This window comes from Apium graveolens, chromosome 11, assembly GCF_009905375.1.
Source record: "Apium graveolens cultivar Ventura chromosome 11, ASM990537v1, whole genome shotgun sequence".
NCBI classification, from domain to species: Eukaryota; Viridiplantae; Streptophyta; class Magnoliopsida; order Apiales; family Apiaceae; genus Apium; species Apium graveolens.
In genome coordinates, this window is record NC_133657.1 from 33,201,921 (window position 1) to 33,226,332 (window position 24,412).

At 36.8% G+C, this 24,412-nt stretch overlaps 1 protein-coding gene across 3 annotated transcripts; it reads left to right on the top strand.

Annotated features, from left to right (window-relative positions):
* The first annotated feature begins 994 nt into the window (after window positions 1-994).
* On the top strand, window positions 995-2,285 carry LOC141698072 (uncharacterized). Of its 3 annotated transcripts, none has more exons than XM_074502679.1 (3): window positions 995-1,171; window positions 1,392-1,671; window positions 1,857-2,285. In XM_074502679.1, exons 1-3 carry the CDS (start codon window positions 1,036-1,038, stop codon window positions 2,113-2,115), a joined length of 675 nt encoding a protein of 224 aa, XP_074358780.1. In that variant the 5' UTR covers window positions 995-1,035; the 3' UTR covers window positions 2,116-2,285. The 3 variants fall into 3 exon arrangements, with proteins under 3 accessions (XP_074358780.1, XP_074358782.1, XP_074358781.1); XM_074502681.1 differs by having other exon boundaries at window positions 1,893-2,285; XM_074502680.1 differs by having other exon boundaries at window positions 996-1,171; window positions 1,863-2,285.
* The last annotated feature ends 22,127 nt before the right edge of the window (window positions 2,286-24,412 follow it).

The window sequence follows — 24,412 nt, forward strand, 5'->3', positions numbered from 1 at the left end:
AAAAATATTTTACCAGAAGTAAAAAAGTTATTTTAACCTAAAAAATATTTTAATGATAATTCAAAAATATGAGTCACATAATCAACACATACTAAACAGGTAGGAACATAATTAATGTACACATATCTTTTAACATCCAGGAATCATATACCACGCACTTTCCAATAAACTCATATTTCATTTATGATCTGATAATTTATTTACCGCAAAAATCCCATATATTACATCCGAACTCGACTTGTTTAATAAACTAAATGAGCTGCGGGAGTCGAGTTCAGGTAAACGGGTTTAATCCACTTTAGTGGAAGTGCAAATGCATTCTATATTAATGTCTATGAGGCACTTTATGGTGATTATCTCATAATCATAATCATCTATCTAAATGTTTTTATTAGATTATTAGCAATAGACCTACATATCTGACCTCACCTTCAAACTATTACCGAATACATATATAATATCGATCGTGAGTTATCATTCGTTGATCATGATTAAAATTAGGAATTAGATCAGTTCGTATACATACATACACACACATAAATATATATATATATATATATATATTCTAAAACAATGTTTATTAAATTTAAAAATAAGTACTTGTCTAATTATCAATTTAAATAAATAGCTTATTTTAAATAAATTAAAGCAAAAGAAGATGTTATATAATATGTCAAGAATTTACAATTTAATGAATATATAAATATTTCAGTGAATAAAATAATTTGTTTATAAGTAATGGATAAGGCCAATTGAGTTGTGGTTGAATCCTACCCATCTCGGGTTTCGATTGATCCTTTGTACATAAATGATGATTATGTAAGGGAGAAATTTTCCATCATATCCTAACGCAACTTCTCCGTCGGTTTGCACTTAAATTTTATGTTGACAAATTTCACCAAAAAACAAACCAGCTAGCTCTCCTTTTACTAAATAAAGATAATTGAGCCACGTCAATGAGTTTATCTATCAATCAATATATAACATCTATATATGCACTAGTAATAATGTTGAACTAGACAAGCCTTGTGAAACATGAGGTTTTCAACTACATGTATCCTCTCTCCCTATGAACAAGAAAAACTCATAGACAAGCTCAATATCTTCAAGATTCAAGGTCAGGATAAATATGGGAACAAACTCGTTACTATAACCGGAAATCTTTTTTTGGGTAAGATTAAGTTAATTTATTTTTGCAGCACAATTTCGATAACATGTTAAAATATATCATGTATTGTAAGTATTCAAATTTCTTTAATCCATCTTAATTTTAGAAAGCAGCATTAATTTTCTCTTTTCATTTAAAGTTATTATACTTTTATGATTCCTTACCACAAGTGTGTTATTCAAGGATTTATTTTGATTTTTTTTTATTTTTGCTTTACATGTAGCAAGGCAGGTGAATGTGGAGGCACTGAAAAAGTATATGAAAGAAACAGTGTTTGTAAGTATAAGTGATGATGAAGAAAAGGTGAAGCCATTCTCAGTGGTGTACATGCACGCATGTGTTGAGTGGAGGCAAAACTTTCATGGAATAATGGTTGCCCGATCAATCTACGATTCGATTCCGATGAATATAAAAAATAGTCTCCAAGCTATCTACTTTGTTCATCCCGACCTACAATCTCGCCTCTTTTTGGCTACCTTTGGACGCCTTCTCGTTACCCATGAGTAAGTCCATTTATACCATATGCATATAATTTATAATATTCACTTGTTATATAATTGCTTGAATGCAACATCGAATATTGTCTAAAGCTTCTCAAAACTCAGATGAGTACTGATATTCTTAAAATCTTATAAATATAAATTTAATTTGATTTTTAGATATGTTTGTGTAATACATTCAATATAAGGTGCAGTTTGTACTCCAAAGTGAAGTATATGAGTAGATTGCAGTTTCTATGGAAGCACGTGAAAAGGAGTGAGATGGAGATACCAGAGTTTATTTCCAAGCATGACAAAGAGCTTGATTCATGCGGTCAACGTAGACTTGCATTTTCGGATTATTTCCTGGAAATTCATAGCCCTAGAACGCAAGTCTACGGTTTAACTAGCTATTTGGAGTCTCCTGTTTCAACATTCTCCATGAGACATAGTGAAATGGCTTCATAATTCATCACTTGTAACAAATGTTTGATTATTCATCGAGTGCTCTATGATTCAATATGTATTAGTCACAATGGATGTACAATAAGTTATGTTTCTCTAAGCCTTCTCTTAAGGCAATAAACTGGGTGCAACTCAAAGCATGAATAAAAGAACCCGTAATAATTGAAGTTCAACTTGTTTTTGAAGAACAAATTTTATGATTTTCGAGCGTTTAATTAATTTCAAGAAAATAATTTTAAAATATAAACAAATGCATGAAATAAGAATTTTCTGAAAATATTGTTATTTTTGTTAGTCTTATTAAATAAAATATTTTTCAATGTAGGAATAATGTTTTAATTATTTTTATAAATTTCTTAAAAATGAATTTAGATTTGAAAATAGAAAAAAATTGGTTATTTTTATACATTGTTACATAATATTTTTAATCATTGTCACAACTCGTTTAATTGAGCCAAGTTTAATATTCGACTTTACTCAACTCGTTTAATTATCTGAATCGAATTTAATCGTGACCTAATCGACCCAAGTTTAATTGAGCCTTTATTGACCGATAAATAAAATTGATATTTAATTGGTTTAAAAAAATTCAAATCGGCGGGCACTGGTTTGATGTTTTGTCTACTACTTCAACCCGGGTTAAATCACATAATTTCATCGATAGCTAACGTATATGTAATATACTATTATAAGCGAAAGATGATTTTGTTTGGTCAGTTGGTTATTACGTTACACAAAAATCATTAAAACTAACAGTGAATGCAAAAAATAATTAAATGAAAAAATCAAGTATCCCATTCTACTAAACTTACTTAACGGCGATATACTATTATAAGTGTAAAGATCATTAATTAAAACAAATTAAATATCGACTGATTAACACCTTCCAAAAAGATCATTAAAACATTCCTAAAATAGTGAATGCAAAAAGCAATTAATTAATAGAAAAAAGAATTCAAGTGTTGTACTTCTACTATACTTACTCAACAACGATTAATGATAGTAAGTGTTTGTGTTGTGATGTGCCACTTCCCTGATTAAAAATAATAGGACTTTTTTTATTTCTTTTTCTTCATTATGATGCACCGCGTTTCTTTGATAATTGAAAATAACAAAAGTTTCTTTGATAATTTAAATTAATAAATGTACAAACAAATTTCTAATATTCAAATTAAATTTCAGAACGTTAGTTTCAATAACACGGTTACACTATTTGCTTTCGTTATTTTGAGAATATTTATTTTGGGATTATTTAAGATACATATAATATTATCTCACTACGCCATAAGTTTCTGTTATGGATAAAAAACTAAGGTTATTATTTGTTGTATTTAATGCTAAGGTTCGGAAGCTCAAGGCCTTTAATGACTGCTCTCGTGTTTCGTACCTTAATTTTGCCTTTACGAGATGCCTACGTATCTCTGTGAATTAGAGAATCAAGCCAAAAAATGTAGTTCTGATTTGTGGGATGAGACCCCTTATATAGATGTTGGTGGTCCTAGATTTGGACTTGGTATAGGAGACTTGGTGATCAAGTCTTTGAATTAGAATGGACTTTGAAGTCCTAAATAGTAGGAAACTGATTCCTTATCCTTCTAGGTCCTTTAGAGGCTAATCTGTAAGGATTTATGTCCTCACTGGGACTCTTTTCAATAGCTGATTTTTCCCTTATTAATTAATTATGAAATTAATTAATATTTAGGGTTTTTGGGCCTTCTTTATTCCATCAGGCCTGATCTGGTACATCAGGCCTGATCAATGTGTTAACCTTTTTGGTCTGAATGTCATACATCTTCTTATTGGGCCTAGCAGCCCAAATCATGTATAATTACTGTAATATTTAATTACACAATCAGGATTTATTTATTCCTATCATTTTCCCCCCACCTTTTGGGAAACCGTATAAGATTTCGCAAAAGTTAAGTTTGTTCATTCCCTTTCAGGGTATCGTTTTGCGTAAAGTGTGGAGCGACCTACACGTTTACAACGATTTACCTTGTACGCGGCTTCAGGGTCATTTAAAAACTTCCCTTCCTATTTTCTTACCTTCTCCCTATTTTTAAAATTTTCTTGTATTTTTTCAGGAATTTTCCCTTTTCCCGAGATTTTTCCAAATTTTCGGAAATTTTTCACAAATATTCTCAAATTTTCAGCCCTTTTTCGACCAGGATCCTAGTCGAAATTTCGACCTGGATCCTAGTCGAATTGTGGGCCAGTTTTCCAATCCTGGTCGAAGGACTTCGACTAGGATCCACGACCTGGATTTCGACCAGGATCCTAATCAAACCTTCCACCTGGATTTTGGTCGAAATCTATGTCCTCCTTTACTTCCTGGTAGTTAGGTTTCGACTAGGATCCACGACCTGGGTTTCGACCAGGATCCTAGTCGAACCTTCGACCTAGATCTTAGTCGAGACTTCTGTGCTTATTTGCTTCCTGGTCGTTACATTTTAACTAGGATCCTAGTCGATTATTTGACCTGGATTTTAGTCGAAAACTTGTGTCTTTTTTGGCTTCCTGGTCGTTAGGTTTCGACTAGGATTCACGACCTGGGTTTCGACCAGAATCCTAGTTGATTATTCGAACTGGATTTTAGTCTAGGTTTCTGAACTTATTCTTGAAAAATATTGTGCTTGATTCAGGAATTCGAACTCAATCCTGGTCTGACTTTCGACCTCAATCCTATTCAATTATACCCATATTTTCGGGTGCCTTTTCGAAAGATTTCGAATAGATTCCACGACCTGGAATTCGACTTAATCCTGGTCTTTTTAACCCGTAATTTTCGGGTGTTTGTTCGAAAGAATTCGAGTAAAATTCATGACCTAGAATTCGACCTCAATCCTGGTCTTATTGGGCTTCATTCTCATCCAATTTGGATTGGGCCTTGTTTGGGCCTTATCTTTTTTAGGGCTTTGATTTGGGCCTTCTATTTTTCCAAATCCTAATTGGATTTGGGCCTTCTATTTTCCAAATCTTAATTGGATTTGGGCCTTCTATTTTCCAAATCTTTATTACATTTGGGCTTTTTATTTTTAAATCTTAATTGGATTTGGGCTTTTTTAACTCCCATTGGGCCTCTTATTAATCTGGGCTTAATATATCAAAACACCCTCTTTAGAATTCTCTAGAATTCTCGGGAATTTTTATTTAATTTCTTTGGAATTCCTTGGAATATTCTGGAATGTTCCATTTTCTGGGCTTTTTTCTTTGGGCCTTCATCCTTACTGGGCTTTTTGTCCCTTCAACTTCACTTTTTCTCCTATATAAAGGAGTGAGTAGAGTCTACTGCTCCTCACTTTCTCATTTCTAAATTCTTCTTCTTTCTTCTTCTGTTAAAAATCTCAGAGCAATAACAGTAAGTCGGAGTATCTTAAGCCACAAAGCCTTTTTTAGGAGCATTACTTCAGGTAATACTTCTCCCTTTACTTCTTGTGCTTGTTTTTGCATAGTTTGCGTTTTAAAATTGTTTCCTTATGTGGCTTTTTTTCAGATGGCTGATAGATAAATGACCTGTTTGGCCAAGATGAATGTGGCCAGAAAGTCCAATGAATTCCCCATTCGGTCAAGGTACACTTTTTTGATTGACATGATCAACACCCGAGAGGACGAGTACCCGTCAGATGCGCATCTAGACGCTCACGATCATATCAACGCCTTGAGGGATCCAAAGGAGCTAGACAAGTTGAGCGGTTGTTTCAGAATTAAGGATCCTTTCAAGCTAGTTCTTGCAGGTCCGGCCGACAGGGCCTGTCAGTGGAGGAAAGACGCACTATGCGTATACAGGGATACTTTAAGGGCAGGTATTAGACTCCCCTTTACCCATTCATCCCTGTTTTGCTAGCTGATATGGGCATCAGCCCTTGCCAACTCCCTCCTAACTCTTGGAGGTTGATTCTGTGTTATCTGTCACAATGCGCCAAGCACAATGTCTCTACAAGTGTTGCTGTTTTTAGGAAGATTTTCCAGTTCAAAAACAGTCCTGACAAGAATCCGGGGTGGGTTTCTTTAAACCAGCGCCCAACCGTTCCCCACATAGTGAACGGGAAGTCGATCCCTGACAACAACTTGGGGTGGAAGAAAGATTTTATGTTTGTTGTTTGGGAGGGTGGCGATTGGGGCACCCTATTTTGCTCGTCCTTTGGGCTGGCCGTAGATGGGAGCCCAAATGATATAGTTTTGTCTGAGGAGGAGATAAGAGCTTTCAACCTCCTTACACAAGATAATGGGACTTCCCATTCTTGGGATCTTATCAGGGAGATCGTTCTTGTAGAACGCGGCATTTCTCCCATCCCTAAGAAGAGTAAATGTCCTTCCTTATCTAGTTATTTTCGTTCCTTCTATCTTCCATTTTGCTAACTTCTCAACTTACTTATCTTATTTGTTGCAGTGGCTGAGAAAATAGAGGAGGCTACAAAGCCTAAAGACCTGGAAATGACCAGGATGAAGCGTGCTGGAAAAATCTTTAAAGACCCGCGCCTTAGGGATCGTTTCCTGGAGTTCCTACTCCAGTCAATGGAACCAGGCGAAGAAGGCCCCAACCAAGTTTTACGTACCAAGCAAAAACCAGGGTCTTACTTCCAGCCTGCTTAGGGAATCCGGGGCAAGGATTCGATTGTCGGCAACATATCGCTTGCCAAGGAATGGTCCAAGCATTCCATTTCCCCGGTTGACTATCAAGACTTTGTCCTTCAACGGGACTTGGAGGGTAACGAGCTTTTCGGAGCTCAAGCTTTGGCGACGGTACGTCTTTTTTCCTTAGCCGTTCATAGTTGACTTTTTGATTTTTCCATCTCTTACTTTTGCTGTGTTTCTTGTAGGCGAACGCCCATTTTCAAGGGGCGATTCACCAAGCCAAGGCTTGGAAGGTTGGCCTCGAGGATGCGAACAAGAAGCTGGAGGAGGCCAACCAAATAATAGAGGCCCTTAAAGCCCAACTTGCCTCATCTACTTCTGACCTAGAAACGCGCGGGCCGAAAATGTTATCCTCAAGGCTCGAAAGGATAAAGCCTTTGACGGCTGGATGGACACTCAGGAGTTCAAGGATTTAATGGTGGAGCACGATGCCCTCCTTCATCCAGTTAGCTATAAGGAAGGCTGGGATGCCGTTGTGGAGGCCATTTAGGATGAATTTCCAGAAGTCCTCGAACAGTCCCCCTTCCCTTGCCCTGTGCGAGTTCCAGCACTTGGGGGCGTTAGAGACAAGCTTGCTGATTTGATCAAGGATGGCCCATCCGGGAGTCAAGGCCAAGGTCAAAAGAGGAAGGACCTTGAGTCCAACTCTGAAGAGGCGGAATCTTCTTCTGAGGAGGAGCCTGAGCCCATTGTAAAGAAGGCCAGGGTAGAAGAGCCTCCAAAGGCAGCGTCTCCTAAACCAGTGTCTCCTGCAGCATCCAAAGTGTCCGAAGATACTTCCGAGGGGACCTCTGCGGAGACTTCCGAAGGGACTTCTGAGGGACCGACTGAAGAGACATCTGAGGAGACTTCGGATAGTGGTTCCGAAGAATTCCAGCCTTCCAAGGCCTAACTTTTTATGTATTTCTTCTTTTTTAAACAATATTGAACTTTATAATTGACTTTTATTGTTTTCAGTCGTATTTTTCCCCAGTATCGTCGTATGTTTCTTTCGACTTTTCAAATTCAAAGTTATAACTTGGTTTATCTTTCACAATGCATCAATCTAATAGGCTAAAATTAAGTCGAAGGCTTTATATTATAACTTGGTATTCTTGATACCTTACATGAAATGGGTTCAACCCTGATAAAATCTAAACATATCTTCTATATAGAAAAAATCCTAAGCAAGCAAAGCTTCAAGGTGCTTTTAAACCTACTTGTCACTCTGACAAGTGAGAATCGTGCTTCAGCTGTTTTACACATAGTAAACCTTCAGGGTTTGCGCATGCCATATCCTCGGGACTTCAAAACCATCCATAGTCTCCAGCTTGTAGGTTCCTCTACCCTGAACGCTCTTGACTTTGTACGGCCCTTCCCAATTTGGGGCAAGTTTCCCTTTCTGTCCTACACCAGAAGCTTCCACTTTCCTCAAGACTAAGTCACCTTGCTTGAAGAACCTTTCTTTAACCCTTAGGTTGTAGTAGAACAAAGCTTTTTTCTGATATTCCATTATCTTCACATGTGCCTCATCTCGTACTTCATCAATTAGATCCAGGGCTAACCTTTGCCCTTCTTCATTTTCCTCATCATTGAAAGCTCGAACCCTGGGGGAGGAATGTGATATTTCTACAGGAACAACTGCTTCTGCACCATGTGCTAACATGAAGGGAGTTGCTCCAGTCTTGACTCTACAGGTAGTCCTATAGGCCCATGGTATGGGGAGTATTTCATCCACCCAGTTATTCCCTGACTTCTCGATCCTCTTCTTTAGTCCATCCAGGATTATTCGATTTGCCACTTCCGCTTGCCCATTGGCTTGCGGGTAAGCCACAGATGTGAATCATAACTCAATTTCATTTTCCTCACAATACTTCTTGAATTCCTCGTTGTTAAATTGTGTTTCATTGTCAGTGACTAGGATGCGGGGAATTCCATACCGGCACATAATACTTTCCCACAGGAATTGTGCAACCTGCTTAGTTGTGATCTTGGCCAAGGGTTTGGCTTCAATCCACTTGGTGAAATAATCAATGGCTACAATCAGAAACTTCCTTTGTGTCGTGGCCATGGGGACAGGCCCAAGTATATCCATTCCCCACATAGCAAAGGGGATGGGCGAGTTGATAGAGGTCAGCATCTCTGGGGGTTGTCTAACAACTGGTGCGTGCTTCTGACAACGGTCACATTTTTTCACATATTCTTTCGCATCGTCCATCATTTCTGGCCAATAGAAGCCTAAACGGGTTATCTTATGAGCCAAGGCCCTGCCCCCCAAGTGTTGCCCATAAATACCTTCATGTACTTCCTTAAGAGCCAAGTGAGCCTCATCGGGCCTGAGACATCTTAAGTAGGGAACCATGAAAGATCTTTTATACAGAATTCCATCTATCAAAGAGTATCTTAGTGCTCGAACAGCCAATTTTCGTGCTTCAGTAGCATCGTTTGGTAACCAGCCGGTTTGAATGTGAGCCTTAATGGGATCAATCCATGATGTCCCCAGGCCTATAGGAGCCACAAGCTTAACATCAATGCTCTGTGTTTTCAAAATGCGATAGTATACACTTCCAGAACTTTCTTCCATTTCAGATGAAGCAAACTTTGACAATGCATCTGCCTTAGCATTTTCCTCCCTTGGAATGTGCTCAACATGGCATTCATCAAACTGGGTCATCACGGCCCTTACTAGGCGGACATACTTAGCCATCGTATCATTCCTTGCTTCAAACTCTCCCTTCACCTGGGATATGACCAACTTCGAGTCTCCACAGACTTTTAAGTTCTTGACTCTAAGTGTCCCTGCTAAGCCAAGACCAGCTATCAGAGCTTCATATTCTGCCTCATTGTTTGTGGTTGGGAAGTCTAACTTCATGGCATACTCAATTAAGAACCCATGAGGGCTTTATAGAACCAAACTTGCTCCACTTGAATTCGTTTTTGATGCTCCATCAAAATAGAGAACCCAGTATTCTTTTTCCTTATTAACCATTTTTTTATCTTCCTTATCATGGGGTATGTTATCTTCCTGCCCCCCCCGACTTCTGGGTTGGGTATGGTACATTCCACCACGAAGTCAGCTAATGCCTGGGCTTTTATTGTCGTCCGTGGCTTATACTTGATGTCGAACACTCCCAGCTCTATTGCCCATTTGATCAACCTCCCACTAGCCTTAGGACTATGAATGATATTTCTCAGGGGCTGATTTGTTAGTACCTCAATTTGATGAGCCTGAAAGTAAGGACGTAATTTTCTTGAGGCCGTTACCAAGGCTAGAGCAAATTTCTCAATAGTTGAATAATTTAACTCAGCACCTTGCAGAATTTTGCTGACATAGTATACGGGTTTCTGGATTTTCAGTTCCTCCTTAACCAACACAGCGCTCAAAGCACTCTCTGAAACGGCCAAGTACAAGTATAAAACTTCATTCAAAGCTGGTTTGGCCAACAACGGGGCTTGGGCCATATATTTCTTTAACTCCTCGAAAGCCTTCTGGTTTTCCTCACTCCATACAAAGTCCTTAATGTTTTTTAGTGACTTGAAGAATGACAAGCATTTGTCTCCTGACTTGGAGATGAATCGTCCCAGCGCAGCAACCCTTCCTGTGAGCTTCTGAACATCCTTGACAATTTTTGGTGGTTCCATGTCCAGGATTGCCTTTATTTTATCGGGGTTAGCCTCGATCCCTCTCTTGGAGACCACTAACCCCAAAAATTTTCCAGACCCTACTCCGAAAGCACACTTTGTAGGATTTAACATCATCTTGTGGTACCTCAGGACCTCAAAAGCTTCCCTCAAATGGGTTATATGGTCAGTATTTACCAGACTCTTGACTAACATGTCATCGACGTAAACTTCCATAGTCTTGCCAATAAGATTCTTAAAAATTTTATTTACCAACCTTTGATAAGTGGCTCCTGCATTCTTAAGTCCAAATGCCATAACTAGATAACAATAAACACCAAAGCCAGTGATGAATGATACCTTTGGAATGTCATCTTTATGCATCTTGATTTGATTATATCCACTAAATCCATCCATGAAGCTCAGTATTTCATGCCCAGCAGTGGCATCTATCAAAGTATCGATCCTTGGTAACGGGAAACAGTCCTTAGGACAGACATCAATTAGATCAGTAAAGTCGACACACATCCTCCATTTTCCATTGGCCTTCTTCACCATTACAGGGTTTGCTAACCACTCTGGAAATTGAATCTCCTCAATGAAACCAGCCTTCAAGAGCTTCTCCACTTCCTGTTTTATAGCTTCTTGCCTTTCTGGAGCAAAACTTCTTTTCTTTTGTTTCACTGTCTTCCGAGTTGGGTCCACATTCAGCTTGTGAGTAATCAGTTCCGGGTCTATGCCGGGCATATCAGATGCTGACCATGCAAATACGTCACTATTTTCTTGCAAAAATTTCACCAACTTCCCTCTAAGGGGCTCCTCGAGCGTTGCTCCAATAAAAGTCACATTCTCAGGATCTTCGGGGGCTAAAGGAATTGAAACCAAGTCTTCTGCTGGCTTTCCTCTTTTGTCATCATTCTCACAGATATCCAGATCTTCAATAGGAAGAACCTGCCCCCCAACTTCATCTGCCCTCAAAGAGGCTACATAACAGCTTCTAGCCATTTTTTGGTCTCCTCTCTCTTCTCCGATCCCATCCTGGGTTGGAAACTTCATAACTGAATGGTAGGAAAAAGGGACTGCCTTAAAGGTGTGTATCCATGTTCTTCCCATAATAGCGTTGTAAGTCGAACTAGCCTATACCAATACGAAGTCCAACATCTGAGTGGCTTACCTTGGTTCATGCCCTATGTTTGTTGGCAACTTGATTATCCCCTCTACGGGGCACTCCACTCCTGCGAACCCATATATTGGCATATCGGTTGGGGTCAATTGGGAGTCATTATATCCCATCCTCAAAAAGGTGTCATGGAGCAAAATATCCACTGAAGCACCATTATCCACAAGGACCCTTCTCACTGGGATGTTCCCTATTATCGGGGTTATAACCAACTGATCGTCATAGGGAAATTTCACACCCTCCAGATCAGAATCATCAAAAGACATTGTTACTCATGTCCTGGCCCTCTTCGGGGCTTCCCCAACAATACGCATAACTTCTCGGGCATACGCTTATCTAGTGTTCTTGGATAATCCAGCAGCAGTTGGTCCTCCAAAGATTGTGTTTATCACAGGCCCTCGGGCTCTTGGTCCTCCAAAGATTGTATTTATCATAGGTCCCCTAGGCTGGGGATTCCGCCCCTGATCATCTTGGTCCCTCCTACGATCTTCAAAGTTCTTTCTTCCATTGTTATTCATATCTCCTCCATCTCCAGTGTATTTATTCAATCTTTCTTTTTCAAATGAGGAACTCAATTTCATCTTTCAGTTGTCTACACTCATCGATATCATGACCGACATCTTTGTGAAATCTACAATACGTGTTCTTATCTAGCTTGGCAGGATCAGCCTTCAAGGGCTTAGGCCAACAAATATCTCGATCTTTCTCGATTTCCATCAAGATCTGGCTTCTAGGAGCATTCAGCTTAGCATATTCACTGAACTTTTCTCCAGGTCCTCCCTTCTTGGGGGTTGAATCAGGGTTTTGCTCAGTTCTTGGATACTTGTCCTTAGTGATATACTCCAGATCAGTTTTCCGCTTCTTGCCTCCAGTGGGCTCATTACTCACTACGGTCTTCCTCATGCTTTCTTCCACCTTGATGTACTTCCCTGCCCTATCCTGGAGCTGCAACATGCTTTCAGGGGGCGTTTGGCTAAGGACATCTTGAAAAACTCATCCCTAGTTCCTTGTTGCAGCGCTATCATGGCTACCTTATCATCAAGGTCTGGGACTTTTAAAGCCTCTTTTGTGAAACGATTCAGGTAGTCTCTCAAGGATTCCTTTGCTCCCTGCACAATGCTCATAAGAGATGCTGAACTTTTCTCATGTACTCTCCCGGTGATGAATTGCTTAATAAAAGCCTGACTTAATTCTCTAAAAGACGCAATAGAGTTCGGGGGAAGACGACTATACCACCTTTGAGCCATACCCGACAGGGTTTGACGAAAGGCCCGACACTTAATAGCATCATTCACGGGCTGCAACAGCAGCGCATTAGAGAATGTTCTAACATGATTAGCAGGATCTCCCGTTCCGTCATAAGCTTTTATAGTTGGCATCTTGAACTTCCTTGAGATATGGACATTCATTATATCTTCAGTGAAGGGTGGAGTAGGATCATCAGGATCTCCAAGGGGAAGAAGATTGCTTGGATCAGCCCTTGGGACAACAGCCCTTCTCTACACTGGACCATCCAGATCTATGATAGGAGGAGGATTTCTCCCCCAGGAGGTACTGGGGGTATGGTGGTTTGGTGCACCTCCAAGTCGCGCCTCAGCCTTTGAATTTCAGCCTCGTGAGCCCTGATTCTTTCCTGCACTTCTTGGGGATTCGTCCCTTGGGTGCTTTGAGGGCGTTGGCTACCATCAGCCATCGGCTCTTTGCCAGCACATCTCCTTCTTGGGGCTACTTCATCATCCGAAGATTCGGAGTCTCTCTCAGTGTAAGGACCAGAAAATTCTTGATCCTCAGGGATAGGAGCCAAACCTCGTATGTATGGGGGTGAACGCCCTCGTGCTTCCCTACGTCCAGCATGTCCACTTCCTCCAACCTCGGGGTAAAGGGGCATCCCATAAGGGGGTTAGTAGTAACAACAGTCGAATATTCGTACCCAATGGGTCGAGAATTCATAGGTGCATGTACTTGTTTAACTTGAGGATTCGTACCTTGAGTAGCCGAGGGAACCATCCCTTGTGGTTGGGGTTCAGTTGCCCCTATCTGGGCTTCTCCTTGCGTGGCTGCATAGGTTGAGTGAGGAGGCACCTCCACAGTTGAAGAAATCACTTGGGTTGTCCCCGTTGGTGTTCCTCCTCCAAGGGCTCTAACTGTTCTCCGTGTTCTCGCCATGGTTATTGTTGTGCTTTCCCACAGACGGCACCAAATGTTATAGATAAAAAACTAAGGTTATTATTTGTTGTATTTAATGCTAAGGTTCGGAAGCTCAAGGCCTTTAATGGCTGCTCTCGTGTTTCGTAGCTTAATTATACCTTTACGAGATGCCTACGTATCTCTGTGAATTAGAGAATCAAGCCAAAAAATGTAGTTCTGATTTAGGGGATGAGACCCCTTATATAGACGTTGGTGGTCCTAGATTTGGACTTGGTATAGGAGACTTGGTGATCAAGTCTCTGCATTAGAATGGACTTTGAAGTCCTAAATAGTAGGAAACTGATTCCTTATCCTTCTAGGTCTTTTAGAGGCTAATCTGCAAGGATTTATGTCCTCACTGGGACTCTTTTCAATAGCTGATTTTTTCCTTATTAATTAATTATGAAATTAATTAATATTCAGGGTTTTTGGGCCTTCTTTATTCCATCAGGCCTGATCTGGTCCATCAGGCCTGATCAATGCGTTAACCTTTTTGGTATGAATGTCATACATCTTCTTGTTGGGCCTAGCAGCCCAAATCATGTATAATTACTGTAATATTTAATTACACAATCAGGATTTATTTATTCCTATCAGTGTCCTGATGCAATACTTTTTTAGAAGTGTTACAAACATTTCATTACAGTAGCTATGAAATTTATATCATATTGTAACACTAACTAGTGTTGCATTGGAGTGACGATGATGCATAACGTGTAACATCAGTACCTTGTGTTACATTATTTACTTTTTAAACAAAATAATAACTTAAAAGTGTATATTTATCATAAATTTAGAATTTTAATTATATTCAGGATTATTCATGACTATAAAATGTCATTTACAATAATACGAAACTTTTAAAATTTATTATAATTCGTTTAACAAATAGGTAATGTTATATTTAAATAAGTTAAGATATTTTTAATATATATAAAATTATATAAGTAATATGTATAAAATTACATAAGTATTAGTGCCTGTTTTGGTGCACCAATTTACTCTTAAATGAGCTCAAAGCTCTTTTACAGCCTATTTTACAAATATGTGATTGCGCTTATCGGTCAGTTTTTCTTGCTTAACTGAAAGTTAGAAAGACTTGCTTTCGCTTCCTTTGTTCACCCATTCTTCTCAGTCCTAGTATTCCTTTACTATATGTAAATATTGTATATGTGCGTATATCATAATTTTGTACCTTTTGTTACTTTAGGTTTATTTTTTGAAGTCATTATTTATTTTAAACGTGTATAATTTGTATTAAATTAATGCATAAGGTTTTTAAAACCCTCACTTCTTTTATTTATTTTTATATATTTATTTATCTATTTTTGTCGCTCATATTAGTTCAATGTTATAAGTTTACTTTACCTTTTTTAGTAATCCTAAATATTTTTGTTTTAAATTATATATATTAATTAAATTATCATATTAAATTTTTTTAAATTATTTTTAAAAAATTATTACTTGTAATTTATGTTTTCCTAACACACCACCAATTTATAAATAAATATTCAAACACATAAATACCTTATAGGTAATAAGTTACATATCACTTATATAGCACTTTTTTAATTCAAATCATAAGTACTTGTTTTAAGAAATCCAAAACAAGCCCATAATTTTATTAATCAAAATAAAGATTAAAAACTGGCTGGACATAGTTCTCTTGGTGTAAATTTTGGGGTTGTCTCTCTCTCAATACATACTCTGAGCTGAAGATACACAGAACTCTGAATCGAAGAATGATAATGGTATTTAAATACACAAAAATACACAGTTTCTCTTATTAGGGTAACTAACATTCAATTTTTTTCAATTTGCAGGCATTTAGGGTTTCATAGATTGGGGCTTTTGTTGTTACTTTAATTGAGTGGAAAATACACACAAATAGCTCTTTTACTTTTAATATTGCTCAAATTATGTGGTAAATAGATATATATTGCTCTACTAAATTAGTTATGTGTATGAACTGTTGAATCTTTCCGTTTCATGCGATTGGGTCTAAGTTGTTGGATCTCTTTTTAAGGAGATTGGGTCTAAGCTCGGGTCTAAGCTGCAGGCATCTCATGAATCTACAGTTGGGTACCAAATATAAACCGCCACCCATTTTGAAATAAAGGGTTGAGATGAAAGACTGTTGGAATTCAACGGTTGAGATTCAGAAGGGATATCAAGCAGGGAGAACTGACGCTAATAATGGCTTGCATGCCTTCCCAAATGATAGTTGCGCGCATACCTTATGCCTATGGACCGGTCGATGGGCCGACTGAAAGACAGGGACATGTTAGCTATACGCTCATTAAGGCCCAATGGCCGAAAAGAACATTGGTTCGAAGGCCCGTCAAGATGAAAGTCCAAAATGCCAGATATTCCATCCATCAGTTGGAAGATCATGAAAAACCCAAAACACCTCCGGATTTTCCTCCCCAACATTCGTCCGTGGCTCCAGCATAATGGACGAACATTAATTACAAAGGTTTCACTATGAATACCCAGGGAATATAAGAAAAACACAACTCTCTCTACACACCGATACACTCTACCGGTTTTCTGTATTCTCAAACCTATTTGCATCCAGATTGTTGATTCTTACATCGAAGGGGGGGCAATCTCTCGCATTCTCTTCCTTTTTACGTAACTGGAGAATGTTCTAGACGACCGAAAGACGTTCTTCCTAACTGTAAAAATCGGGGTGTAATTGTCACGCCCTTCAAATCCGGGGTCTAGATATGGGGGTTACTTGCCAATTACCAACATAATTAAATATGTACACTAATTACATAAACATACATCTAACCACTTTATATTACTACTCAGGATCTTTAAGGGTAAGGTATGAAGACAAGAAAAATACACTACCTTTATTACATTTCCAAATTCAAATTCTCACAAAACTCTCTTTTTTACAACCTAGTTGTGTATACATGTTTTAAAACTAATTTCATCTTATTCAAATACACACAACAACTATCCACTCTAAACCTATTCTGTTAGTTCAAAGCTTTCTTCTTGGATTGGGATTAGCACCCTTGGTGCCAAAGGGTCACGCCTTTTCACTCGCTTCTTTACTACCCTGGTGGGGATAGGCTTCATTTTCCGCTTTTACTGAAAGATAAAGTGAGTAACAATAAAAAGGGGTGAGCTATAATTGCTCAGCAAGTCCACAATATGTATATAGTATCAAAAGAAAGCTAAGTGAATCTGATATGAATCAGTAAATCAGATTCTATACGTATCTGTGTATCTCTGTAAAGGATAAAGAAGACCGTTATTGTAATATTCGGGACATGGCGTGTAATTATTATTATTAATAAATAAGTTATTATGTGATTATTATGTGATTTTTGGTGAATTATCTGATGATTGGTGTTGATACGTGGATGTTTATATGTGGCAGAGTATAGGTATGTTAATTTTAATATGTCCAGAATAAAATATAGATAATTGTGATATTTTTCTGGTAATTTTTGGAGTGTTATATGATTTTATAATGATTTATTAATATATTAATTATTTTCTGAATAATCACAAAACTATTTTGTAAAGCCGGGAATCGTCCAACTTCAACCGTTTTTGCGTTTTTAAAACCCGAAACTCTTCGGAAAACTCCTTCATAGCCTAATCTGATAATGCCAGACATTTTCCGTGTTTTGACTTTTCAATCCGGATTACGGTTTGACCCGTGTACAGCTCGGCGCAAAATTTTCGATATGATAATCATTTCGATAACATTATTTTTGTATAAAGTATTTTATAAAAAGCCCGGTCTTGATAATTATCCAAAAGTTTTAATAGTTATCCAAAAGTTTTGATAATTATCCAAAACAGGATGATGGTTATCCAAAACATTATCCAAACGGATTGTTTTTGCAATTACTTAGTGGCTAAGTAACTTATTTTTCGATCCAATATGATCCAACACGTATTATTATTCCATAAATATAAATAGCCAATACAGTATTGTATTTTGTACAGATAATTATTTAAAAACAGTAAAACTATATAATTTCCAGAGAAAAACTTTAAAATTTATCACGTTCTTCATAATCAAACAAGGATTCGAAGGCGTTTTCGGACTCTGATTCGAGTGTGCCATATATCAAATCGAAGCTCTCGAAAAGTTCTTCCATAATCAATCATCCATTTCAGTGCAGAAATCAAGGTGATTTTATTATTTAATTATTTGAATTATTTAATTATTAAAATAGGAATTTTTGTTCTTGATGTTGTTTGTGTGATTTGATGCTTCAATTATGTAGATCTTTTCTTCCTCGTCATTTTGGTATATTATATGACGAATTTGGAGTTCAATAACATATTCAAATTGATGTTTGATTCTCGAAATTAAAAATTAGGGTTTATGTGATTGAATGTTCTTAATTAAAAATTAGGTGTTTATTGTTAGGGGTTATTAGATGAAATTGATTGTACCAATATGTAGATCGTGAAGAGACGAATCGAATGGTATATTTGAAATTAACAGACGGTTCCTGGAAAGTGTTGATCGGAAAAATGATTCAAACGGCAGAAGATTTTTCCGTCGGCTTTTTCAGTTAATTCGTCGATTGTTTGAATGATTGGTTGCTACAGATGAGTTCCTGCAAGCGTGTAGAATGTTTCCCTTGTTTTTGACTAAGTTCTGGACCGCTGCGAAGCTTGCCGGAAAGCTTGGTTGAGACGGCCTCAACCCCGTGGTCAGGAGTTGACGTCACCAAACACAATTACTAGAAATATAAACAACTGGATTATTATTAAAATATACTAACTCGACCCCGAACCAAGATCCGATCCAGGTTCAAGTATGATCCAGGCTACACATTGTTACAAACCATTTATTCAAAAGTCTGACACACACACTAACTTATTCAGCAACTCATCAGACCGCATGTGGCTGATACTAACTACCTCTGAGGAGCCGGGTCTAGAAGGGCGGAGACACGGTTCTAACAAGGTCTGATTGGTCTTCTAAGCATCTGCGATATATATATATATATATATATATATATATATATATATATATATATATCAGGTTGCAATGGTGAGCATAATCTCTCAGCATTACAACATATGAATAACAAGATAAAAACAGTAATGTAAACAGTGATAGGAACAGAACTGTAATTAACATAAAATCTGAAATTTGTAAATCATTCAAACAACATTATGTAAAGAAAAGCTGAGAAAACTGGATATCACTGACTAGCATACTTTTAACAAAACAACGTACTAGGGTGTTGTGTAAGTACCAGAGTCTAATTTTAGCATGCTATTCACATTTATAAAACCATTGTATCAATTACTCATTTCCTTACGGGAATCACAAGGCCAAATCAGATATGTAACGGATATGTGAAGACAGGTGATCAGGCTATCAACACCAGACGGCTCTAACTGCCATCCCATTTACCTGTTCCGGAACTCAGAGACTAGCTAGGTCTCTGACCTACTGGACTAATCGGTTATATAATGCGCGCAACCGAATTAGCCTCTTACGCCACCTCAATAGGCCTACTCTAGCCCCTATGTATCCCATATCTGATCGTTTTATCCAGTTTTCAAAACACGTGTACCTATCTTATTTCCAAAACCATTCATTTTAACAGCACGCATAAAAATAATCTGGTTCACAAATCATTTCATTCGAGATAGGTACCTTTCGAAGTTACTTTTCCCCAAAACAGGTTTTAAAGCAATGATTTATAAATACAGGGGATACGTAACTTAAAACATTTATGTTCCATTACGAGATTAAAACATTAGCTATTCATACGCACTAAACCATAAAAGAATGGTCTGGGGTACGTGCCTTGCAACGCTTTCAGAAACCCTAAGTAGCTTTTACGCTGACTTCGGTCCTGGCAAAACTCGACTGGGATCTACAATAACCGAACACCCTAATCAGTTATACCGACATGCTTGATATCCTCGAATCCTAATAACCCAATCCGATAACCCGACTCATATTATAAGTACACACAATCACGTAATCACATAGTCCGTATTCAAATAAGGGTAATACACTTCGTATTATATAGTGCGTTTCTCGTATTTAAAATAAATTTTTAGAAAATTTTGGCAGCAACTTTTCTGTTTATAAGCCTACCCGTCGATTACAATCGATGTCCAAATTTCACAACAAATCACAATTCACAACTCGTAATGCAATTTAAATTCCCAAAATCATTTATATACATAATCGGTTATGGGAATTATTTTGTTTATTTATAAAATTTAGGACTCATATAATGATCATCACAGTCCACCGTCCGCTAGTAAAAAGTCATCGCGAACGGCGGCGAAATTTCGTGGGTACCCGATTAATTCTCGGGTTTCCAATGCGGAACTTCACCGATTATTCGTATTATTTTTCGCACGAAATATTTATATTACGAATATTATTCAAAAGTAATTTCCTGCAAAATAATAATAATAATAAATAAATAATTAAAATTCCATCACCAACACACGCGTATACACGCGCTGCACACACAGAGAACCGAAACCATGGTCGGAAAACACAGGGATGGCAACACCACCAACAACACAGACCACAGATATAGACACACAGCACAACCACACACACACGCAACACACACACACGTATGTATATAAAAATATACACAATTGACTGAACTACCAAGGTCACCGGAATGAGATCACGGCGGCGGCAATCGAGCAAGGAAGCAACAGGGACGAAGGAAAAAGGAAGAGCAGGAACAGATGGAGCAAAAAACCGAGAAGAAACGCGAGAGAGAGACCGAGATGAGAGAAGAGAGAAATAACGAGCACATAGGTGAAAGTAAGGGGTGGGGGTTGTTTTATTATTAATTTTTTCTACTCTTATACATCTACCACATATCAAACAAATAACGAGAAGTGTACACATGTCCTGCAATAGCGATTTGCCCCGAAAATTGGCAATTTGCGGACCCAAGTCGCGGTTAAAACGGGCATGAAAAATTATAAGAATAGTTTTAAAATATTATAAATATCCCGAAGTTAACTAAAGCGTAGATTTCGAAATTTTTAAACAAGTTTTGGGGCGCAACAAATACCCAAATTTTAACAAATAAACGAAAAAACGTGCGGGTGAAATTGATCCCAAAAATTTCCAAACAATTTTTAAAATTCACATAATATTATAAATTTCATGAAATATGAGTTTCGTGATTTTTGAAGAATTCCGGAATTAAATATGGATTTTATAAATAAACACAATCAGAAAATCATTTAAAAATAAATAATTAATGAAATATTAATTTTTCAATTTTATAAAATCCTAAAAATAAATATTAAAATTATAAGACCAATTTTAGAGACAATCCAAATATTTATGGAATTAAAACTGTAATAAAATCACTTTTAAACGCAAAACAAAACAATATAACTTAAGAATATATTACACAACTCCAATCCTCTGCATCAATAAATCACAGACAATTAATAAAAATCAACACACTGCTGCCCAAACCAATACACATATTTTATTTAATTATTTATTCAAATATTATACTTAAAAATAATAAAAATAATAAAAATAATAAAAAAATAAAAATATACGAGTCGTTACATTGGTGGTCGCGGTTAATACGGTCGGCCACCGGAGTAGAAAATCGGGGAAGACGATGGCAAACTACAGTTTAGCCATCGTTCTTTCCTCCTTTTTACAAAACAGCCCGTGCAATTTTCATAAATTCTTAATTTTGTATTTCTGTTTTAAAACTTTAAAATTTTATATTTCTGTATATTTAATTTTCAGAAAAATAGATTTTTATTATTTTAAATTCCAAAAATCATTATTTTTAATTCTGAAAATTATTTTTAATTCTAAAATAAATCTTAATTAATTATTTAATTAATTTTCATTGATAATTAATTATTTAATTAGTTAATTAATTTTAATATTAATTTATTAATTAATTTAATTAGTTATTAATTAGTTATTAATTGATTATTTAATTAGATTTAATTATTTAATTGGATTTAAAAAATTCTGAAAAATAGTTTCGAGCTTTCAAATATTATTTTAAATTATTTTCAAGTCTCGATATTTATTATTAAATTGTTTTAAAGTCATATTCGGGTGTTCGAACCCTATTATTTAATTATAAAATGATTAGAAGACCCGTTTTAATTCCGAAAAATGTTCAAAAATTCGTATCAAATATCTGAAAAATCATTTTGACCTCGAATCTTCTTTAAAAAATTATTTTGATTGAATAAGGCAAGTACTTCTGAACCTTTCTTGAGATAAATTACAAATATTTCTGAACTTTCTCATAACATGTTGCGAGTATTCAAAGTAAGTCATGTTTTATATTGCAAGCGCTTTAAATTATTCAACCTTGAACCCTGATCATATCATTGAACTCGAGTTGTAAGCCTTATTTCTTGTAAACCACCGACGGTTAATTTCCCAGATATTAAACCATACAAATACGATACTACTCCACAAATACATACCCACTATAAACAAAATACTGAAACAGAATTACTTGAGCATACAGAAAATTATATACCCTATAACATCAAAGATTTATATCCTATATCATCATTGAACCATTGTTCATCAAGTACCTGATTCTTCAACAGGCTTGAAGCTGTTCTTCATATATATACCTTGATATACCCTGATGATGCTCATGAATGTTTTATGCTCCGTGATAAATGCTTTATCAATGTTAATTATGATTCTGTTTTATTGAATTACAATGGTTATCATATTGAATTATTTTAAAGTTGGAAGGTTTTATAAATATGGACAAGATTCGTGGTCAGACCAGATTCATGGTCATATTAGGCCAATGCGTGCCTCGGATCCAGTATAGAGAGCAGAGTTGTGTGCCTTGCTCGGGGTTAGTGCGTGACTGATCAGCAGCCTAACCTTGGTTTTTAAAATAAAAAGTGAATATCCAATTCTAATCATTGCTTATCCAGAAATTTGATTCTTCTAAATTATTTCAATTGGTCATTATTTAACCTCAGTTATTGCTATTATGACTTATTGAGCTAGTTAGCTCACTCTTACAAACCTTTTTATGTTTTCAACAGTTGAAAAGGAAATTGTTGGTAACGAGGATTCTTAGTCCAGTATGCGAGCTAGGATTCCAGGTTAAGTTGGATCGAGCTAGCAGGAGCTTTATATTGTAGATGAGTCATGCAAGATTGTAAGAATAATACCATTATCAGTTGTAAGTTGAACTAGTTGGGATTTGGTACGATGTAATAAAGGTTAAGGTTGTGGCATGTCTTCATACTTTAACCTGTTGCGATCCGTGGTTGTATAAAGAAGGGTCAATGCATATAATATTTTATATATAGGTTTATATATTGTGTGTGTGTGTGTTGTGAGCCCCAAACTTCTGACCCAGGTTTGGAGGGCGTCACAGGTTTGGTATCAGAGCTACATGTTATAAGTCACTGAAACAAGCCTAGATTGTCGGGATTGGGTAAAGGGTTAGGATTAGAAACAAGAAATAAAAAAATAGGAAGTCTCGAGATTGAGTACGATTGTATAATTAGTTTTGGTATGATTCGTGATGAGATTCGGGATTCTTATCTAGCGACATGATTTTCAGATAGCAGCAACGGCAGATTCTTTTATTCCAGTATTGTCTGATCACTCGGAGCCTTCAGTGGGAGGACCATCATCTGATTCATGCCCGACTCTTCCACCAGTATTAGCCATATTACCTCTTGTTGCAATGGTTACACTTTTTCAAACTATTATCCCATCCCATGATGTGAGACTACTTATTCGAGGATCCCCCACATGCTGATTCTGGTTCTACCGGATATTCAGCTGTGAGTGCATCTTTTCCATCTACCCTACACCTTGTTCTATGCCATCAGTTTAAAACCCGTCTTATAAAGTAACAGCACCTATGAGGATGAATTCGAGAGTTACATCATATGGTCAGTACACAAGATATTAAGAAAGATGAGAAGGAACCTAGAGAGAGGATTTAGGTATTCCAAAGGATAGCTGCTACCAGGTTATATGAAGCTACTAGTGTGCCACCCATAATTATCTTGTAGAGTGAGCTAGACGGATTTTAAAGGAGTTTGAGAATATTGGAGATTGAGAGCTTTCTTGGAATCAGATGATGATGTTATGACCAAAAATGATACATATAGTAGTAATGTGATTTGATATAAGTCGACTTTACTTTATAAAATAGATATGTTGACTATTCGATAGACCTGGTGTACTTAGCAATAGCAAAAGTGATGATGGAAATATTACCAGGATAGAAGCCTTGAAGTGAAATTACGAATGAGATAATATGCAACGGTAACTGAAGTTTTAATCGACTCATGAAGGCAAAAGGGACCCAATAAGAGGTAGATGATATACGGAAATGAATGAGGTTTTATCTGATTGGTTCCCTAATTTGATACTTTGTAGTGGTTGAGAAGGACGACAACTAACTCATATAGTAATGACAACCATGTGTATAATTTTTGATAAGTGACATTTTATACCACTTAGAACGTCTTATAATGGCTTGAATTGATGTCTTGAAATCAAGTATTTTATGTATTTTATGCGTTTTTCTAGTGTTTGTGCATTTCAGGTTATTACTTGCATTTGTGGGGAGATTTCATCAAGAATAAGCCTTAGTATGTGTTTGGCATTGCGAGTGGAAAGATAGGAGCAGAATACAGCAAAGAACGGGAGCAAAATAATTAATTTTC

Bases quoted from the DNA above. Each gene is read 5' to 3' on its own strand.
- LOC141698072 (XM_074502679.1), top strand. From the start codon at position 1,036: ATGAGGTTTTCAACTACATGTATCCTCTCTCCCTATGAACAAGAAAAA. The intron at 1,172-1,391 runs GTAAGATTAAGT...CTTTACATGTAG, and splicing joins AACCGGAAATCTTTTTTTGG to CAAGGCAGGTGAATGTGGAG. The intron at 1,672-1,856 runs GTAAGTCCATTT...ATTCAATATAAG, and splicing joins CGCCTTCTCGTTACCCATGA to GTGCAGTTTGTACTCCAAAG.